This window comes from Bombyx mori, chromosome 26, assembly GCF_030269925.1.
Source record: "Bombyx mori chromosome 26, ASM3026992v2".
Taxonomy (NCBI): domain Eukaryota; kingdom Metazoa; phylum Arthropoda; class Insecta; order Lepidoptera; family Bombycidae; genus Bombyx; species Bombyx mori.
The window spans coordinates 6,551,832-6,574,670 of NC_085132.1; the positions used below are offsets into that span (position 1 = coordinate 6,551,832).

Below are 22,839 nucleotides of genomic sequence, written 5' to 3' on the forward strand. Positions count from 1 at the left end.
AGGGGAAATTAATGGTACAAAACGATAATCACCTTTTTGAATGCAGTAAGATAAAACCCTTTTCCTAAATCGCTTAGTGCATTCATCGTTATCGAGATCTTCGGTTTTTACGTATTTCCTGTATCCGGCTATGGCGTATACATAGCTTACGTCTGTGAGGCACGACGCCGCCGTCAGTATGAACTTCGGATGGACTATGCATCCTCCACACAACCACGCCGTGTAGTTCATTATTGATTTCTCAGCTTTCACGAGATATACCTGAAAAGAATTTGTTGAATTATCAATTGAACAGAAAATTATTAATAAATAATAATTATTTAGGTAAAGCTACTTATAAATAGAAAATCTGCGTTAGCTCACCGCCAGTTGGCAGCGTTCCCAGAAGGCTGGCAGCATTTCCACGCTGGATAGCAATGCTGATTCTTTGTGCAAAATACGTACCATAATAAAAAAAATAAGTGGCCATAATTATTTAAATTCAATTTGTAAGTATACGTTTGGGTGTACCGCGTTTAAGCCCGCACGCAAATATACGACTATCCTGCATATTTACGCCGTGAAACAGTAATGTGTTTTGGATTGTAGACTACGAATATAACCGGTCACCATCCACGTCAAACCCGTCGCCGACGAGCGAATTAACCCATAGATACAGCTCACTGAGTTTCTCGCCGGATCTTCTCAGTGGGTAGCGTATCCGATCCGGTGGTAGATTCTGCGAAGCACTGCTCTTGCTAGGGTTCGTGTTAGCAACGTCGTCAGGTTTGAGCCCCGCGAGCTCACCTACTAGCTCGGCGAATCTAGAATAACCCCTCGAACTTACTAGAATAGGTAGGAAAAAAAACGAATATAATATACCTAATAATTAACCGGGACATTCACCCCATATTTTAAGGTAGATGGCAACATTCACATTGCGATTTCTATGGATTCCGCTACCCATTAATCTCAATTATTTGGCATTGCTGAGGTCTATAAGCAACGGTAACCATATATAAGTATACCAGCAGGTGGGTCGTATGCTCAAAAAAAAAAAACTTAACGGTAGGCAGCGGCTTGGCTCTGCCCCTGGCATTGCTGACGTCCATGAGCGACGGTGACCATTTACCATCAGGTGGGCCGTATGCTCGTCTGCCTACAATGGAAAAAAAAAACAACTAGCAGCTGACTCAGTAAACGCATAAGAAGAGTGCCTCAAGATCTACTAGATCTACTGTAGATTAATTGATAGGAACATGTCAATGGACATTGTGTATGCACCGCCTAAGAAATTGTTTTTCTCAAAACTGCGATTGAATCTTAGTCTTGTCTTAAGATAGCTTACTGTATAGAAAAAAAAAAAAAAGGTTGCTATGATCTCGTTTGAATTAGCACATTAGCACATGGCATGACATTCGGAAACATCGATATCTAATGATATTATTATTGGTGGTAGGACCTCTTGTGAGACCGCGCGGGTGGGTACCACCACCTCGTCTATTTCTGCCGTGAAGCAGTAATGCGTTTCGGTTTGAAGGGCGGGGCAGTCGTCGTAACTATACTTGAGACCTTAGAACTTATATCTCAAGGTGGGTGGCACATTTGCGTTGCGGATGTCTATGGGCTCCACTTAACACCAGGTGGGCTGTGAGATCGTCCACCCACCTAAGCAATAAAAAAAAAATTCTTTCTCACCATATATCTGACATCAACATCAACTCTAAGGCCATTTAAAATTTTTCGCTGACACGCTGTTCCTGGAAATAAAAACAAAAATTGTTGTTGTATAAAATAATATATTTGCTGAAATAAATACACAAACGATTCGCGATCTATTTCTGCGTACCTGTTTTTTTTTTTTTCGTGTAAACTGGTAAACTTAATTTTTTTTAAAATACAATTTTATTGGTAAAATTTTTGCTGCTTAATTAAAAATATCTCACTTTTATTGATAAACACAACGGAAAATACAATCTATCTATGTAAAAATGAATTGCTGTTCGTTAGTCTCGCTAAACTCGAAAACGGCTGGACCGATTTGGCTAATTTTGGTCTTGAATTATTCGTGAAAGTCTAGAGAAGGTTTAAAAGGTAGATAAATATGAAAATGCTCGGAATTAAATAAAAATAACAATTTTGTTTTCCCTTTGATGTGTCCCCTGTCGGACAGATTCACTTTGTTTGTTTTATGTTTATTTTATAAAAAAGTTTAGGTCTTTTATTTATCGATTGAGGCACTACGAAGTCTACCGGGTCAGCTAGTAACGATATAAAAAATCACGCCATCTGTCTGTTTATTCTATTATTTAATACTACTTGTCAGAATCTATGCAATTAATTGGGTTGACTAACGATAGATACAGTACTTACTCTGTACGTAAAAAATTACGAAAAATATTACTAAATTTCGCAACATTGTATTACAATGGAACGTAGTTCAATGATTAGTTTTGCAATCAAAAAGTGATGTCGTACCGTGAAATTACTTACACGAACATTCTACGTATACCTGCATATAGAATACTGAATGAAATTTCGGAAAATACACGATACTACCTACACTAAAGTTTTTTGATGGTCGTTTGAATTTGAATGCATCTTAAATGTGAACGTAATTTGATAATATTTAAGACGCAGTCTATTTTTAAACACGAAATCGAACATTTTATGAATAATTCGATAGTAATATTTTTTGGAATGAAAGCATTGCTGGTCTCCGACCTGGTGGCTTTTCCAGTTTGACCAGGACGGGCGAGGAAATATCGATCGAGGATTAAGAGCTATTTACGATAAACAGGAACTTCAATATCATCATTATCATCATCAGCCTGCGACAGTCCATTGATGGACATAGCCCTCCCCCATAGCTCGCCACTGAACTCGATTTTCCCGAACCCGGAACTCGATAATTCCTACAATAATGGCATTACTCATGTACACGAATACCCACTTAGATTACTTGGGCTATGGCCGTTTTTCAAACATGGAACTTTGGAGTGTTTACCACCGATTCCAAAAAAAATGACTCCAACCTAACCGTGGGGTTTCCATCAACTTACAATTAGGACGTTGATCTGGCGTCCCACGTTAGGCGATGGTATTCACTTCATTATCTTTATGAGCTCCGTTAGTCATATAAAACCAAGCAGACCATGAGCCATTTTCCCATAAACGCGAGTAAAAAAGTAATCAATTACATTGTTAACTGCGCTTCTATTACCGACATTAGCTCTAAGGACCATAAAAAATCGCCGTGTCAAAGAAAGCCAGTTGTAAAATAAATTGAAGTAAGATCCCTTCGTATAAATTGATTTCTTTGATAGAATTTATAGTGGCAGGTCATGCGTAAAAAGGATCAGCGTCAAATATGCAAAGTAGATGCTCAGATTATCCTCGTACCTGATGTACAGTCACGAGGAAAATACGATAGGAATTGAAACATTACACGGAAATTTTCCCCGCTGGAACCGACTTCTATATCTGACACGAAAATCGTATTGTGTATCGAATTTCGAATTTAGATTACTAGAATTAAGTCAAAATATTAAGATAATAGTAAAATTACGTTTCCTTTTCAGGCTTCAGCAGCATAAAAATGCTGCATTACAATCATGTCTTCTTGGTAATGTAAGTCATTGAAATATATATACGTATAATAGCCGGCAAACTTCTTGAGCATTTGTTGACGTAGTGGGGGTAAGTTTGCGCATGGTACACTCACGTGCAAAAACATTATTTACTCTGCGTCATAATGCAATTAAATTATTAAAATCAACATATTTATATATTTATTAGAACATCCACAAAAAATATAGGTTAATAATTGTAATCATTTAATCTTGGGGTAAAATAGATATTCCTTCTATTAAGTCAAAACTAGAGCTGTTGCCAGGTCTTGGTTCAGTTGAAGCGAAGCTGGTATTTGTATTTTTTTTTCGTTATCATAATCTTGACCATCATCATCATCACTGTTTTCATCACCCGAGTCGCCATCATCGTGATGAGTCGACATAGGGCTCATCGGTGTAGTTTACAACTCGGTCGGTTCGATCTTCTTTTTTGTCTATAACTAATTATTTTTTGAAGATATTCGATTCGTAGTAATCGAATATTACTTTTTTCAATTACCAGCTTCCGATTATTTTCTGTTTTTTTTCCATCTGAAGCCTAGCTCTTTCATAATTCGGCTTAAAATTCATTCCGAGCCATTAAAATTTATATCTTCTTTAAATTTTTCGAAGCCTTTCTACGGTACGGAGTTTCGCTGCTTGCTATAATAATAATAATAATGTTTTTATTTCAAGTATCCATGACTCATATAAATTGTTACTAAGACTTAGACCTATGTTAGTAGTTATATTTACATCACAATGAATTACTGTGGTAACATCCCATGGGAGATGGCACCACAGCGACCCATGTATATACAGTCCAGCCTGCTTGCGATCATGCTCAGGATACTGTTGGAGCTGGCCCTCACTCTGTTTACCAGAGATGCACACCTCTTACGCATGGTAGCGTAAAAACAATCTATGTGCGCGTCTGCAAACATCCCTGATGCGCTACAAAAGCGGGGCAGCACCACCAGCACCCTAAACGCGTTATTGTATTGAACACGGAGAGCATTGTACGATCTTTGAGTATATCCAGCCCACAAGCTGCACGTGTAAAAGTTAGTACAGTAGGCCCTAAAGAGGGTGACCTTGACTTTAAGTGAACACCGTGCAAACCTGCGAGCTATCATGTTTGCTCTAACCGACAATGCTCTCCACTCTCGTTCAATATCTTCATCATCTTTGAGATCAGGGGTCAACACATGGCCGAGATATTTAAATTTATAAACTCTTGTCAATGGCGTTCCGTTGAGTACTACGGGAGGTATTTTATCATGCGTCCCACCCCTGGTCTCAAAGACCATGATCTCCGACTTTTTACAGTTGTACACCAAACCGTGTGATTTGGCGTATCCCTCACACAAAGAAACAAGTTGCCTTAGGCCACAGATAGACGCGCTCAGCAGCACCATATCGTCTGCGTAGCTGATGTTGTTTACGCACACCCCGTCTATGAAACAACCAATCCTGGTCCTACTGAGCTCGCCGATCAGCTCGTTCATATACAGGTTGAAGAGCGTAGGCGAACTCAACCCGCCTTGTCTCACCCCGCACTCCAACCTATACGGAAGAGACAAAGCCCCAGCCCATCGCACATTGTTGATCTGGTTCCCATACCAAAACTTTAGAATGTTATTTATTTCCGTGGGTAGTTTAATATTTTCCAACTTTTTCCACAAGAGATCATAGGAAACCAAATCAAACGCCTTGGACAGATCAAGAAAGCAGGCATAAACAGATGTTCCTCGCCGCGTGTAGTATTTAACAGCATGCTTAAGACTTAAGATTGCACTCTCTGTCGACAAACCTGAACGGAATCCGAATTGGTTATCATGAAGATTTACATATTTATTTAGTTTAAAGTTAAGCATGCTGTCCAACACTTTGGATATAATAGTAGCTAGTGAGATAGGCCTATAGTTACTGCTATCTGCAAGGTCTCCAGTCTTATTTTTAGCTATTGGTACAACTACTGTTCGTATCATTTCCCTTGGCAAATAACTATGACCCACACAAATGTTATACAGCATTGAGAGAACCCTAGAGATGTGCACGCCCGCATAACGCAGGTGCTCAATGCTGAGCCCGTCATGTCCCGGAGACTTAACACGTGACATTGACCTAATTGTCTTTTTAACATCCTTAGACGTAAATGCCACTCCAATTTCCCTGCCGTGCTCAATATTAAGCACCGACCCAGCGAGTCCTAAAGTAGATTTTACAAAGAAGCGTTCCTTGAACATGTTGGCAATTTGTTCTGGTTCACTCACGCCACCGACGCTCACAGGTATTGTCGGCCTATTCTTTAATTTATTTGTGTGTTTCCAAAAATTTTATGTAGTTATTATGATTACATCTTTTTATTACAGATTGAACGAAACTATCCATTCCGGTAACTTTCTTCTTCCCTGATCTTTTCTTACCCGGAGTCCCAAACACGGCGAGCAAGCCAGAACCTTTAGCTTCGTTAATAATGCACCTGATGTACTCACTGATGTTTTTGTTGCTTCCGAAGTATGTTTTACTTTTTCCATATCATTCTTCCCCTGTTTTATAATGAAGCAATATACGTCGTACACAATTTTTCTACCCTTTCTTTTGAATACTACACCAGTTTGTCGCGGCATATTGTATTTTTTATAAAAAATCAACAAACACAACAAATAGCAATGGCAACAAAGTCAACAAGCAATTATAACAAATAACTTAACGATTAATAACGATAGACTTTTCACTGTACGCAAGCGTACTTTTGCAAGCAAGCGGAACGAGGGCGCGGTGCGGGGCGCAAGGTTCGACTGATCTACCAATAACGCGCTCGATACGTTTTCCCCTGCCGTCGCGCCTCACCCTCACCACCAAAGTGATCTAAAATTCGGTTCTGCGCAGTCAAGGTCATTTGCTCAAGATGTTTGCCGGTTACTATAATAGCGATGCATTTTTAGGTTGTAGCTAATTCATTATGTTAGTATGAAACTCTGTAGGTACTTTTAAAAACAAATTATTTGGAATCTAATCTTTAATACTATTTTTTAATGGATTTTATGACCTGGTAACTGAGACCTTTAAGTCATGTCTTATTTTAATTTATATTCTTATTTTTATGAAAAATGATATTATGGAGTGAAATGAAATGAAATTGGATGAAATTAATCTCAGCGAAATGGTGGTCATTTACTAAGATTTTTTCAGTGGACTTTTTGGAGGATCCCGAGAAGTTACGTCCAGCGGCTTTGTTTCATTTTCCCACATTTGTGCACTTTCACAGATATTAAACAGTTAATAAACCACCGTTATTACACATTTAAGCCTGAAGAAACACGAAATAGACAAAATAAAACAAATCACACAACATCACTCCTCGCGTTCCCGCCAAGAAGTCAATCTTTAATACATTACAAAATATGAAATTACCCTCACTAAACTAATTACTTGACTGTAACTGAACAATTCAATTGCTTTAATTATATTTACTAAACTAAATCGCTGTTTCAAAGTCTAGTCTTCATTTATAGCAATTCGTATGCAATAGTATTCTTAAGATACAATTTTATTTATGACAGTTCACTATCTTCATAGTAGTTTGTATTATTCTTAATATTAGAATTAGTTCATAAAGGAATGCGCAAAGTCCTCATGTGATTTTTTTTCTTTTTTTCCTACCTATGCTGATAGCCTTGAGAGGCTATTTCAGCTTCACCCTAACGTGTAGGTGATTTCACGGGGCTCAAACCGGAGTGTTGCTAACACTGGCCCTAGCAAGAGCAGTGCTTCGCAGAATCTACCACCGGACCGGAAACGCGACCCACTGAGAAGATCCAGCGAGAAACTCATTGGGCTGTGTCTGTGGGTAACTCGTGTGATGGAATTTATTGAACAAAACTGTGAGAGATTATGGAAACAGATCAGAATATGAAAATTTCAAATTTTATCAAATGTAGAATATATTTTATTATTAAGATTGATTACAAAAGCTGTCCTTTTCGTTATTTTGTCATCCCATGAGACCCGGTCGAGACCTTAACACAAATTCGTTTTGAAGAATCTTATTCAATAAAAACTTTATCATCACTTCATAATGAGGTGACAAATTTGAAAAGTTAACATGCAAAGGGACTTTCCGTCCTTTTTTAACTGTAATTTGATTTGAATTATTTTAGTTCATAATATATATCTATATCCAATAGATTTGTCGTCAGGGCATTTTGACATAGTTCGGACAACTACTGCGTTGATGAGATGTGAATCTGGAAAAGCTGGTCGTAGGTGGACATAGAGAACACAAGAGGTCGAAGATCGTCCCCAACAAGATATAGTGATGATGAACCATTTCCAGGTGTATGGATAATGGTAGTTCAAGGTAGAGGGGGGGGGAAGAGTTCGACTGAAGAAGACATCGATGGAGTGTGTGAATGACGATATGAGATAGGGAGAGGAGAGAGTGTTGAGATGAGGGCTGATTGAAGAGAATGGAAGAGAAAAATAGGCTGTGCCGACCCCACTTAGTGTGATAAGATGGAGAAAAAAAAGAAGAAGCAAAAAGTTTGGTGGTCAAAATCGCCACGAACAGAAACCAATGAAGGCAGCTCGTTCGAACCAAGTGTGAAATATCCAATCATGACAACATTTCGCACAAAGAGAGGAGGGATTTTAGTTCTACTTCTAAACGATGTCAATATTGCGATAATTTGCATTATGCAGCGTGAAGTATATGATAGATAATGTTACAGAAGTGCTGGTCAAGGTATCTCGTCTCCATGGAGTAAGGCACCATGTACGCATTTAGAGGAATTTACTCGTCCCTCTATCCATCTAGCAACCACAATATTATTAATAAAGGAAAAAAGTTGGTTTGTTTGTTTGTTTGACACCATTTGGGCCTATAAACGAGTTGCAGAGGAATTCAAGGTGACGTGGATATTAATTATCAATTAAAAATTGTGCTTTACAGGAGTTAGGGCACAGGTAGGTACTGTCACCTCGCGTATTTCTACTGGAAAGCAGTCTATAATTTAATAGTTGGTACATTCATTATAATAATAATATATTTACAATATAATTGAGATTTCAAAATCACCCGTCCGGACGTAGCTGGAATAGCCCCTTAGGTTAATAGGAAGAGCAAGAATTCAAAACCAAGTCTGAAGGTGGGTGACGGTATTGGCGTTGTGATGTCGATGGTCTCTTGTAACTATTTAGAACTAGCAGAACCATGCTCAGAGCCAGCTCATACTATGTTCGACTAGAGTTAAAATTAAGAGGGAATGAGACAGTTCCCATTGATAATGATAATGTTAAATTAAAGAAATAGAATTCTCACTATCACTGTACTTTTATAAAAATTTCTGTCTGCAAAATAGTTTTACTATTTGAAGCTTTGCTATTGAAATGTTCATCTATCGTAGCAAGGACTCAGTTGATCGGTGTCAGTGTGGGTCACAAAACAACTCACAAAACGCTTTTTGTCCACGAGAATTAGGAGTTCATCCGGAGGCTAGCTCGTAATCTTTACGAGCGGGCTGACGGTGGACCCCACGAGCATCTCCACAATTTAGCTCCCTTGCACGCTAGACCACCCGATGGTTTGGCGCTACCAAGGGAGCTACTGGAACCCCCGGCTATGGTAAGATAGTCGGCTTAACCGGAGTGATATGGGAGTGCTCATAATGAGTGCCCCCATGGGACTGAGCTGTCCACACTCTTCATTTCCCCCCACATCGTTGGGGTGCCCCCTTATGGGGACCCATTTCCCACCCCCGTTGGGTGGACCACTCCCCCGTCTGGGGAGTGTTTAAATCGGTCCCTCCCCGCGATGGTCTTCCCCTTTTGGGGAGCCCAGAACGGGTGAGCGCTAAACTAGTGCCGCGACCCCTCCTCTGGTTTGTAAAGGTGGGGCCGCGGCATGGGGCCGGTGGCGGGCCCCACGGTGCTGACTGTTGTCCTGGCTTTTGTAAATAGTAGTGTAGTTTAGTTTTAGTTAGCGTGTAGTTAGTGAGTAAGGGAAATATATATATATAGCTGTAAGGAAGCAGAGGACAGCAGCCGGCGCCGGGGTGTCACCGCCGCGGGCATCGAGCCGTCACCAGACTGCCCATCGTATTATATATAAGTATATATAGATGTAAATTGCAGCCGTGCACGCTGCGAACAGCGTACCTTCCCCAAAGTCCTCCCCGCATCTACTTCACCCCTGCCCTATGTGGAAGGGAGTTTCAGCCCGGGTAGTGGGGTTTGTCCCGAGGCCCGTTCCGTGCCCCCGAAAGGGGGTACGACGACCCTTCTTCTCTTCTTCTCCACGAGAATTAATGAAACCTCGTTCATTACGCCACTTGCACCTCCAGCTACTTTGTTCGAGATGTCAGCATTGGTAAAATATTGCTATGTCTAGATTGGCGACATATCTTGATTTTGCTTACGGGGTAATATTCGGTATAGTGATAAGTCGATATGGCATCCAAACAAATCAGGTTGATCGACCCCACAGAAATCGAAACCAAAAATGACTATTTAACAATAAACTGATAAACTAAATGAGGTAATGAACGGTAAAAGAAAATATAGCAATGAACAAAATAATTTCCGTACATGACTAGAAGAATAAAACACCCTTTCCCACTCCTGGCAACGAAAGATAAACATTCTCGAGTTTGATTTGACACTTGGCACGAATAGAATCAGCGGTCTGTTTACTTAATGCCACAGTTAAAAGAAACTATACACGCAACAGTATTATTTTAACAATAAAACAAACGTGTTTTAGTGGTTCTACAATTTACGATGAAAATCGAATAAGTTTTCTTCCAGAATTTTAAGCTATTGCATAGTTTTTATCGCGGGCCTTGAGCGCGGCTTACTGTAATCATGAAATTCCGTAACGAAAAAAACCTTACACCGCCTACCATGTAGCTCGCGTTCAACACATTCACACGTTGCGCTTGTGTAGTGTTTGTGAATAAGCGCGTGGCGTCATGTCACACTGCATGCGCATCATGAAAAGTCTGCCCATCTCTATCTCTCGCGCGGTCTAGCTTTTAGAGTGTGAAGGGGACAATTAAGGTTTTGCTTTTATTAATGTTTAATATAGCGTGGTCATGTTTTATTATTGTTTTAATATTAAATTATCATTGTCTAATTATAATTGCATAAGTTGATAAAAAATGCTATGCAATAGCTTTACCGCGGCAGTATCCGAGTGCCACACGTTTGTTTTTTTAATGCCTTTGTAGGCGAGCCTGGGATCTTGATGTTGGCTCATCGTCGCTTATGGACATCAGCAATCTACTTAATATTTTAATTTACGATAAATAACGTAAATAATAGTAATAGTAATGATAGGAGATCATTTTCCTTTTCTATTTTAAATGCGCCGGTGAAACTATACAAGTTTTGCTAACGTACTGCATGAAATTTAGATAAAATCTCGCACCGTAATAAGCGTATCTATCGCGATAAAACTACATAAAACATGATAAAATTCAATAATCCCTCATTGGTGTTACGAAACTACCCGATATCAAACAATGACCAATTTTAGATGAATGAATGAATTTTAATGAATCTCAAACTATTGACAATCGAAAATGCGACAAAATCGGAAAGTTTGAGGAATCAGATTCGATTTATCCACTATCCTGCTGTTTGCTATTTACTCGAGCAGGAAGTGTTAAAACGATAGATGCAATAAAACAAGATAGTTCCCAATTAAACATCTATCGTAATTATAATTAATATTTTAGCTAATTCCATGTCAATATGAAGGATTCTTTTGAAGTTTGTTTATTGAGGGGAAATTTTTAATTTAAACAACAACGGGCATGTTCACGATTTATTTAATTGGTAAAATCGTTCTAGAGATTGGTGTCTATATACTTACAATCAGAAATAAGCAAACACAATGTATCTTTATGATTGTATTCATATGTAGATAGACATTTAAAAATAGATCCCATTAGAATTTTTTTTTTTTAATTCCTGCGACACGATAATTTTTTTTTATTGCTTAAATGGGTGGACGATGGACGGTGGTGTTAAGTGGTTACCGGAGCCGATGGACATCTACAACGTAAATGCGCCGCCCACCTTGAGATATAAGTTCTAAGGTCTCAGTATAGTTACAACAGCTGCCCCACCCTTCAAACCGAAACGCATTACTGCTTCACGGCAGAAATAGGCGGGGTGGTGGTACCTACCCGCGCGGACTGACAAGATGTCTTACCACCAGTAAAAGTCTATAATAAATCAGTAAAGATCCTTGAGTACATTCTTCATTTCAAAATACTATTAATCATTTTAAAGAATTACTCTTTGAAGCCGCAGTATCGAAGTTGTTCTATGGATTTAAAAAAAAAATCTTATCTCGATCCATTAATTAATCTCTTAGGAAATTACGAACGTCGCTCTTTGAATCTATCGGGAGTTGCTACTGAGTAATTTATATTATTTTTTCATTTCCCATTGGAAAGGGCGAAAATTGTTTGAAAACTTTTCTCTTTGTGAATTATAGAGTAAAAAGACAAGTAATAAAGAGTGCTTGTTAAAAAGTCTAGTCACGTTTTAGTTATGTTATAAGTTTTGAAACATCGAAGACTTATTTATTACCTTTGGATTAGATTCAAATATTTTTCAATGGCCATTTTGCAAATGTTAATCGAGTTTCATAGAACAAAAATTTACTGATGTTTTTTTTATCAAACAATGTTTAGATTTCGCTTAAGATTTATTGTTATATACTTATCAACCGGTTTGTTTATCTACCTATATATATAATACGTGGAGCAAATATTTTGTACCCCTTTTTACGAAAAGTGTGCGGAGTATAAAATGTCCCACACTTATAGAGAATATAGCGAAGGATTGCAGAATGCAAATTTTTTTTTAAATTATGATATACATAAATATACATTACATTAAATCAATAAAAAAAACATTACACACGCTTTTGACACACACAAACACGCATATACACCCTTTTGTTTATAGTTAAAGTCAGGTCAGGTCAAATTCAGAATAGATTGATATTGTTGGTCTACAATATTATTTATCTATAGTCTAGCCTTGGCGAAATTTGTTAATATAGTCTTTGACAATCGACCCTTAATAGTGTTCAAACGTATAATTAACAATATATATATATTTTTTTTTTATTGCCCTTGTAGGCAGACGAGCATACGGCCCACCTGTGAGTGGTTACCGTCGCCCATGGACTTCAGCAATGCCAGGGGCAGAGCCAAGCCACTGCCTACCGCTTAATACTCTCCACAAGCCTCGTTTGAAGAAGAACATGTCATAGCGCTCGGGAAACACCGTGGAGGGGAGCTCATTCCATAGCCGGTTACATGATAAAAGTTTGTCCGACTTGTCAGACGCATATGAGATTTCGGCATTATCTAGCTACTCGGCTTGACTCTCTTGTCATCGGTATGAATCATTAATATCCTTTTTGTACCTTTAATACCTTATTCGATTTATCTCCATCTATTCGTCCGCCTAATTTCGATAATACGTATTGGTGGCTTATAAATGCATTTGTTGTTTCACTGCAATTGAATGTTTAAGCCTTGAGAATGGCGGCGTAAGATTACAAGTTTTGTTTTTTTTGAGAATTACGTTTCGGCCATTAAATCATTACACCTATTTACGCTTTTGTATATTAGCTGATACAGACAGACGATTAGGAAGATTTAAAACGATCTTCATATACCTTAATGTGGATATGTCAAATAAACATAATGAAATTAAATTTAAAACTTACCCGATGCCTCTGAGAAATTGAAACCACGTCGACAAAAGGTGTAGCGCATATTAGTACGCATCAAGTAAGATACTCGATATTTTGAAATTAGTATTTTTAGAATAAGCGCTTACTATCTACATATTTTTTGTGAAGGAGTCGTCATTCTCCTGCCCTTTTCCCAGTCACCTGGGGTCGGCGCAACATGTTTTCTCCTTCCATACCCAGAGGGGTATATCATTTATTCACTCACTCCCCTCTTACATATATCATCGTACACGCAACTTTTCACTTTTTCACTTCTTTGTGAAGGAGTATTTGAACAAATTTTCTTCAGCTTCAAGATGTCCGATTAAGTTCAAAATTTGCATACGAATCAAGAATCGATCACAACATAATAATTTTGTAAGTTTGCCCTAATATGTTCACTAGGATTCTAGACTAAGCCAGAGTTAAAATATTTGTTCACCAATATGGAGAGGGGCCAGGGAGGCGGTTCTCGCCCAAGCCCTGGTCCTCTAAGTGTTTCGGGTCCCCCTCACAGGTCGGTCTGGGGACCGGCGAGGGGGGCCTAAAAAGACGATGCGCAAGCTGCTCTGCACGCGTTTTATGCATGAGCATTCGGGTGATGGAAGGCCGGCTATCCTCAACCCACGCTGGTACTGACCTAGCGGGGTATTCCGTAGGATAGGCCATTGTAACCGGCGCCATCTAGGCGGGCTTCAGATAGCCTGCCGACCGAGAGGGCTGGTGGTGGTGGCGCTGACGACCTCCGGTCCGGCGTTCCGAGGGGAATAGTGATGGTAGAGATATGCTAGGCACTAAACGCTTCACTTTCACCCCTTTGCCTTTTTATGAGTTCTGTCTCTTGCGAGGTTTGGACGTGGGTTGTTGAGCGACAGGAGGTTTTAGTTAGTTCGACATGCCCCGCCCTCCATCCCCAGTGGAGGGCGGAAGTCCGACGATTTCCTCCTGACCAAAAAAAAAAAAAGCAATATGGAGAACAAACATTTAATTTTTAACTCTTAATTCCACTTTCTATGTATTATAGCGTGTTGTAAAACTATATTAACTTTAAAAATTTACAGTCCGTTTCTATACTAATTAGGAAAAATACTTTACTATGTTGATGTGGCTTAAAAACCTTCATAATTTCTTAGGTTTTTTTCATTTTAAATACACACTGAACAAACTCAGAAATAAGCTTTGAGGCTTTATGATTCCAACCGCACAAAAATCAACTCTACTTCTTTGACATTAAGAAGCTATATCACTCGTTTTTTGCAAGCGAAATATTAATTTGAATTTTCCATACCAGAAGTTTATAATTCCATGTTTTTACATACGTCAGCTGCGTTTAGCACCTAATTACCATAAAGCAGGCTTTTGATAAGCCCCATAAGAATATTCATGAGTTAAATAGGCGGAGGGACGTTTGAAATTTCATACTTACATACTTTATAGGTTGTCCAAATATGATTGAGCTCTAGTATTAACGAGATTTTCTGAATAAACTTAGTTGAAATTCAACGTGTTAATTTTGTTTGGTAATATTTTTTTATATAATTAAGACTTCAATTTAATCTGTACTGTGTTAGTTCAAATTCAGTAGCCTATTTATTGTCTATTAGGTATATAATAATAGCGGACCGGACAGACGTTGTCCTGTTTAAATACTAATTTTACTTGTTTTTTTCTCAAATTATTATCCGGTGTCAATAGGCCCCGATAACCGTCGAGCACCAGTGAGTCCTAAGCCAGTATGGTAAGCCAGTATATCTCACAAATCCGTTTAGTATCATATTTCGTAAATTTTAAGGATTGTCATTTTTTTGTCTACTTGTTGTCCTACTTTGTGTTTCCCGAGCGCTATGACATACCCTTCTTCAAACGAGGCTTGTGGAGAGTACTTAACGGTAGGCAGCGGCTTGGCTCTGCACCTGGCATTGCTGAAGTGCATGGGCGACGGTAACCATTTCCCATCAGGTGGGCCATATGCTCGTCTGCCTACAAGGGCAATAAAAAGAAATCGCGATCCTCGGAGAAAATCGAGAGAGAACCAGAGAGAGAGAAAGAGAACCGGTGACCTGTACTCGGAATGCCTAAAAGCACATGTACATGCACATGCACATGGAAAGTATATGAGTGTGATGCAAAAGAAACTATTATTACAAGGGCTACAGCCCTACAAATAATACGAAATGATTTTCAAATAGCTTCCCAAGAACGAGGTCGACTTAAAATGGTCGTTGAATGTGAAATATAGTATTTCTGAGGTTCTACGTTTAACTAAGCAAATCGTGATTGATCGAGCGAACTGAGTATAGTCTCGATTTACTATTAGAAGAAAAATGTTAGAATCGTCGAAGGAAGGCCTGAATTTAGATTTTACTCTCAACGATTTTATGGATTTGTTATTTTAGACACAAAATAATATGTAGCAGACGTAGATGTATCTGCCATTATTATTATATAAAAATAATAAAGTTTATCAAAGCTATTTTGCGGTTTGACATCACTATCCAGGATATTGGTTTTGTTTCTCCTCTAAAATCATTAAAGATTTACGATAAAAAGATAAATATGTCTATGTATATCAATTCCGACTTGTGAAAAGGAACACCTCTAGAGAAGGATTCGACCGGATTTCGTCAAATTACATTCCTCAATGTTCGCAATGTTTATGTGTTTTTTCACAAAATTTGTGTAACAAACAATTATTATTGTATTTTCGCCAATTCATATCCCTCAATCTTCATAATGATTGTGTGTTTTTTCAAAAACTTTGTGTAACAATCAATTGTATGTTTGAATAATCAAGAACATTGTCATTTAATTAGTGACGATCGCACTGGAGTATGATCGGGTTTCACTTCAGTTTTGAATACGCCGCGAATAATGCGCTCCGTATTTTCATTGAAAGCCAAAATAAATTTTCAGATATTTTTTGCTACTAAGAAATGAAGAGGATAAATGAATGGCTTGATATTATGAAATTAGTATTGTCGAAATATCTGTGAAAAGGTAGTGAAATAACCTTGTTGGGTATTTATCCCATATAAATGTTTAATTTTCATTTGTGTGTCACTTGTTTTGTCTCTTAAATAACAAAAAACGAAGATTAGATAATGTACGCGTGCTAGATAATATGTAATACTAAAAATAATAATGCCATTATTTCCCAAACATTTTACATTTTTGACTGACAATTTAAAGACTAGAAAGCACTATAAAACTATAAAAATAAAAGTAAAATCTACACTTAGACTACAAGCCCTCCTTCCACGAAAGCCCTCCTTCAACTCTTTGCACTGCTCTTTGTCTGCTGCTGCTCATATCTAAAGAGGTTCAGAGGTGATTTTCAGTTCATCCTCCCATCTTCTTGCTTTGCGACATATGCCAAATAACAATAATCTACACATAATTTAAAACCACAATAAAACGATTCGACTGAATTTCAAACGAGGTATCATTATTTTCTGTTACATGTAAAGTTACAATTTGGCAATAGACGACAAAATTAAAACGACCACTTATCTATCTACATATATATTAATACGTGAAGCAAAAACATTGTATCCCTTTTTACGAAAATTGCGCGGACGGAGGAGTATGAAATTTTCCACACTTATAGAGAATATAGAGAAAGAGTGCATAATGTATTTTTTTTTTTTTTTATTATGTATTAAACATAAAATCCATTACACATACTACCACATATTTGATGCACACACGCATACTCTTTTGTTTATTGTCAATATTTTGTTATTGTATAAAGTCTGGTCAAATTGAGAATAAATTAATATTTTTTGTCTATAGTGTAGACTTTTGTGATTAGAAGTATAATAAATAGTATTTAATAATATAGATTATAGATATAGATAGATAGATATAGATAAAATAGAACCATAATAATGTTCAAACTTATAATTTCAATTAATTATAGTAGAATTTCGAATACTGCGGGACCACTAGTTCTCACAAAGTGACAATTTTATTGTATCTTTGCTGTGCCAATTCGTGATTCGAATATTGGAAATGACGGATTTCCTATGGCGTCTTCAGCCGTAAAGGGGGAAAAAATCATAAAACCTTTGCATAGTGGATGTCTGCAAAATGAAATGTATCAAATGTCAACATTTCAATATTGCAGCCAGCAGCTTAGATTCTGCGTAGTATGTAATATGTATATGCATATGTACAATACTATTTCTTTTTATTTTTTTTTTGTTGCTTAGGTGGGTGGACGAAGTGGTTGGTTACTTGAGTCCATAGACATCTACAACGTAAATGCGCCACCCACCTTGAGATATAAGTCCTAAGGTCTCAAGTATAGTTACAAGACATTATTATCAAGATACATTATAAGCTATTATTATCCAATCAGTACATAAAATGAATCAACAAGAAACAGGTCTGCGCTACTGAGCACTGAACAAAAATATATTAGGTAATTATATTTTGGATTTTCGGCACTCGACAAACAATTGAAGGGCACTTCGACCCTTGATCTGTTGAGTCGAAAATTAGTAAAATATTTTATATCCATTGATATATCCTTCTTTTAAGGTAGCGACAAACGTGAAGATATATATACATCTATGAAGATATAATACATCTAGAACCGGCCGATGAGAGCTTTACGCAATTTATATTTTGAAAAGTTGATACGTGCTTCACTAGTCTGGTATTTCATATCGAATACAGATGGATTCACGTTTTTATATTTGAATGTTTTATTTCTCAATATACTAGGGCGACTCTAAAAGAAAATAGGATCGTTTTTACTGGCAAAAATTTCATTTTTACACAAAAAGGGAATTCTTCAAAGATTTCGACATACAATAAAACGACTACCCCTAAATTCGTTTTCTGAATTTTCTGACCCCACGTTATTGGTTATATAAATCAAAATTCAGTTAGCCGCATTCGGCAAATGTTGTTCCCTCGTAAAACATACGAGAATGTTTCGATTTAGGACCGTGTACCAATCAATTGCCTTACGATTTATTGAAATAAACGCTATTTACATAGATATTGGGTAATGGAAATAGTATTTTACGATTATCAGTTTTTAATATTATATATGTACAAACGCGTTTATGTTCTCATTTATTAAAGCAGTTAGCTTACCAACTTAAGTCTATGCCAATGTCCAATTTCCAATGTCCAATATCCAATGTCCAATGTCCAATATCCAATGTCCAATGTCCAATGTCCAATGTCCAATGCTCAATGTCCAATGTCCAATGTCCAATATCCAATGTCCAATATCCAATGTCCAATGTCTAATATCCATTGTCCAATGTTCAATATCCATTGTCCAATGTCCAACTTGTGAAGCCAAGTTGAAATTCCGATCTTATGATATTAACGGCCATCCTATCGTTCAAACTTAGCGCGCTTCTTCGTTGCATTAGTATTGGGCGGTCAGTGACTCGCCATCTTTGCGTAAGGACTTACAATACACCTTCCTAACGTTTGCAATGAGTAGGTCAACCACCGATTCACATTCCTCCTGATTATTCGGACGAAGAGAATTATTCTTTTTCTTTTACCTAGCGTTTTTCCGGTCTAGGATCAGCGTCCACATTCCTACTTAAGCTCCTCCACTTTTCCCATGAGCAGACAAATAAGAATAAATTTTATAATCACGTTTTTGAGTTTCATCATCTATATATTAATACGTGAAGCAAAAACTTTGTATCCCTTTTTACGAAAACTGCGCGGACGGAGGAGTATGAAATTTTCCACACTTATAGAGAATATAGAGAAGAAGTGCACAATGCTAATATTTTTTTTAAATAATGCATAAAAGATACATTAAATCAATAAAGAAAACATTACACACACTACATACCATGTATTTGACGCACACACGCATGCATATTATTTATTGTCAAACTTTTGTTCTTGACCTCTGTTGTCAAATTGAGAATAGATTAAATATTGTTTGTCTTTGTTAATATTTTTTATAGTGTAGTCTTGGCGAAATTTGTGATTGTAGAAGTATAAAATACAATCATAATAGTGTACAAACTTACAACTCCAATTAATTATAGTCGAATTTCGACTACTGCGGGACCTCTAGTGAAGATATAGAACGATGACGCACTAATTGAAAACAACAAAAGACAATCGCTCCCCAAAATACCTCCTGTACGTTCTTAAAGAAAACAGAATCATACAAATCCGCCTGTGACTGGTTCCCTACCGATCTCTTTCGACAGCCTAATCGATACTCAACCGTATTATTGTTACGATCTTGTTTACAAAGGAACGGCATGTCGGAATTTACATACATTTTGTTATACGAAAGAAATAAAAGCCCGGTATCGGCTTGCGTTCCTGAAATTTTCGTGTAACATTTCGTTCTTTTTGTGAATAAATGTTTACTGCTAGCTCTAAATGATCGAGTGGGTTTGAGTGTTATGTGTGCTGATTTTTTTTTGTTTTCGCATGCTGGCTTCGTACGTGAAACACCGCCAACCGGTTAACTTAAACAATACGGGCATTTAGTAATCACTACATAGTATAAAACAAAGTCACTTTCTCTGTCCCTATATCCCTATGTATGCTTAAATCTTAAAAACTACGCAACGGATTTTGATGCGGTTTTTTTAATAGATAGAGTGATTGAAGAGGAAGGCTTATATATAATAACATCTATTAAATAGTGGACAAATCAACAATAAATTACAGTTTCCGAAGCGTAGCGAGGGCGGGTCGCTAGTAATCTATAAAAAAAGACAATATCTGTGTCTCTTCATCTTTTAGCCAACTAGTCTTAATTTCGAACCTATTATAAGTATCCGATTGTAATGGACATACTATATTATAATTCTTGATAGCACTCAAGGAAATACTTTTACATAGTGCGTCAGTATTTCATCGTACATCATCCAAGTGCTTTGTTGGAATGTGACCGGGTTACGGAAACGGACATACGCTGATTAATTACTATTTTATAAAAAGTTTAACACATTTTATTATTAGCCATTAGTGAGTTGATATTAGTAAAAATTTGACAAAGGTTTTTTTTTACACCGTAACAATACAAAAGTGGTCATATAATACACAAAACGAATCCAGATTTGAAGGTATCAGCGATTATACTCAAAATTTCGATACTCTTGATCTAGAAAACATTAAATAACGTCCCATTTTAAAATTGTTCGCGTGCTCCCGTATTTTCTAGAGCCCGAACGTTGCGAGATCCAAGCTCTGACATAGAAAGCCAATAAAAGTCCAACAGCTGACGCTGTGAATTGTAGATACGAGTGCTGAAAACTTACTTCATCTTCGACTTAGCCTTTGGAACGGAGGGAGTTGACAGTGACTTAAACCACCTTTAAAGATGTCGAAGAAAATTTGAATTTAATAATCAAATTGTCATTTCACTCTTTCGTACTGTGTATGAAGTGATTTTCGCGTTAAAATATATTTTTTTAATTAAATAATTGTATATCTGGGATTTTTGAAGAAAAGATGTTGCTGATGATGCTGAGTTTAAGCCCTGCTTCTATTAACAGGTACGGACCTCGGGGTCGATGTTTCGTATTCACAATGAATAGTCCGAAAGGATTAAAGCTACTTAGTTCTATAGTTTAATCTCACATTATGTATTGTCGTTTATATTATTTCCAACGTTCCGAATACTATAGTATTATATCGTTATTTATTATAATACTAGCCGTACTCGTCCGCTTCGCTGGGCATTTAAAATTAACATTATTATTTATTGTCATTATTATTAGGGAGTCCAACAGTCATATAAATATTAGCCTATCCATTATTTCATACTTGTATTTTCTACATGGATACCAAATTTCAAGTCAATCGGATGCATGGTTCAGTAGTTATAACGGAACATCCGCAAAAATCACTGTATATTTTTTTTTATTGCTTAGATGGGTGAACGAGCTCACAGCCCACCTGGTGTTAAGTGGTTTCTGGAGCCCATGGACAACCTAAATGCGCCACCCACCTTGAGAAATAAGTTCTAAGATCTCAGTATAGTTACAACGGCTGCCCCACCCTTGAAACCGAAACGCATTACTGCTTCATGGCAGAAATAGGCAGGGCGGTGGTACCTACCCGCGCGGACTCACAAGAGGTCCTACCACCAGTAATACAGATTTATATATTAGTGTAAATTATATACTAGCCGTGTTACACGCAAACCTTTGTAATTTCATAGTGAAAATTTTAATTATACCTTCCTTTAATAGCACGTAGAATGTTTAATTTCGCACGTGACCTACATTTCACATTGAATAGACATACGACTTATTCTCGAGCACCGCAACTTAATAAATGGTACCGGTTAATTAGTAATAGTTAGTTAATAATTAGTACACAAAAGTAAGACGATATTTAAAGCATTGAAAATATCAATTGTTGTATCAATAGAATTACCGTGTTAGCCTTTAAGACGAAATTATTAGATTGATATTAATACGTGAAGCAAAAAATTTGTATCCATTTTTACGAAAATTGTGCGGACGGAGGAGTATGAAATTTTCCACACTTATAGAGAATATAGAGAAGAAGTGCACAATACTAATATTTTTTTTAAATAATGCATAAAGAAAACATTACACACACTACCATGTATTTGACACACTCACGCATGCATATTATTTGTTTATTGTCAAACTTTTCTTTGCAGTCTGTCAGTTATGGTCTGTCAAATTGAGAATAGATTAAGTATTGTTTTCTCTTTACTAATATTTGTCTAAAGTGTGGTTTTGACGAAATCTGTGATTAAAGAAGTATTTAATTGTCTTTGACAATCAGAATCATAATAGTGTACAAACTTATAATTTCCATTAGTTATAGTCAAATTTCGACTACCAGGGGACCACTAGTTAAATTGAATTTCACGGTTTTCTTTCTGGAGAAATCACGAGGCGATTTTTCCAAACTTTTAGCTAAATATGGCTGCAAAACCTAATGATTCATCACTGTTATTATTACTAAAATTGTAGAATTACATAAAATACCTGTTGCATACGAAAATTGTGACAACAGGTGTTCAAAACGTTGCTGAAACAGATGATATTTTTAACGTACATATTATAATATGCTAGCACAAAATAAAATATTGTTATATTCAGATAAATAAGCCTTTAGGACCAACACAATAGTTGAAATCACTTACTCTGAATCTCTGAGGACAATCTGCATGTTGGTAAATGCACAAGCCATAGTACTTCTGTCTAACAATAGAGCATTATCGATGCTGGTTCGAGCTCGCATAATAGACCGGACTCGTCTCAGACGCCCGGAGCATATCTGACAGTAGTTATGTGACTCAACCAATTTGAATTATAAACACTATTATTTAACAATTTCTTACCACGATTTTTATTAGATTTGTTGTTTTTTTTTAATATATTTATTGCTTTGATGTGTGGATGAGCTCACGGTCTTGGTGTTAAGTGGTTACCGGAGCCCATAGACATCTACAACCTAAATGCCGCCATCCACATCCTCAGCTTTTACAGTAAC

The 22,839-nt window shown here is 37.1% G+C and overlaps 1 protein-coding gene across 1 annotated transcript in view; it reads right to left on the reverse strand.

Annotated features, from left to right (window-relative positions):
* LOC105841784 (uncharacterized) overlaps positions 1-22,614 on the reverse strand; it is a 30,546-nt gene extending 7,932 nt beyond the window's left edge. Inside the window, exons 1-3 of the mRNA XM_062676329.1 lie at positions 22,490-22,614; positions 1,678-1,739; positions 33-261 (exon numbers count right to left, since the gene is read on the reverse strand). Of these exons, the coding sequence (XP_062532313.1) occupies positions 33-261; positions 1,678-1,680 (232 nt within the window). The 5' untranslated portion in view covers positions 1,681-1,739; positions 22,490-22,614. The remainder of the gene's footprint in view (positions 1-32; positions 262-1,677; positions 1,740-22,489) is intronic.
* Positions 22,615-22,839: the final 225 nt, after the last annotated feature.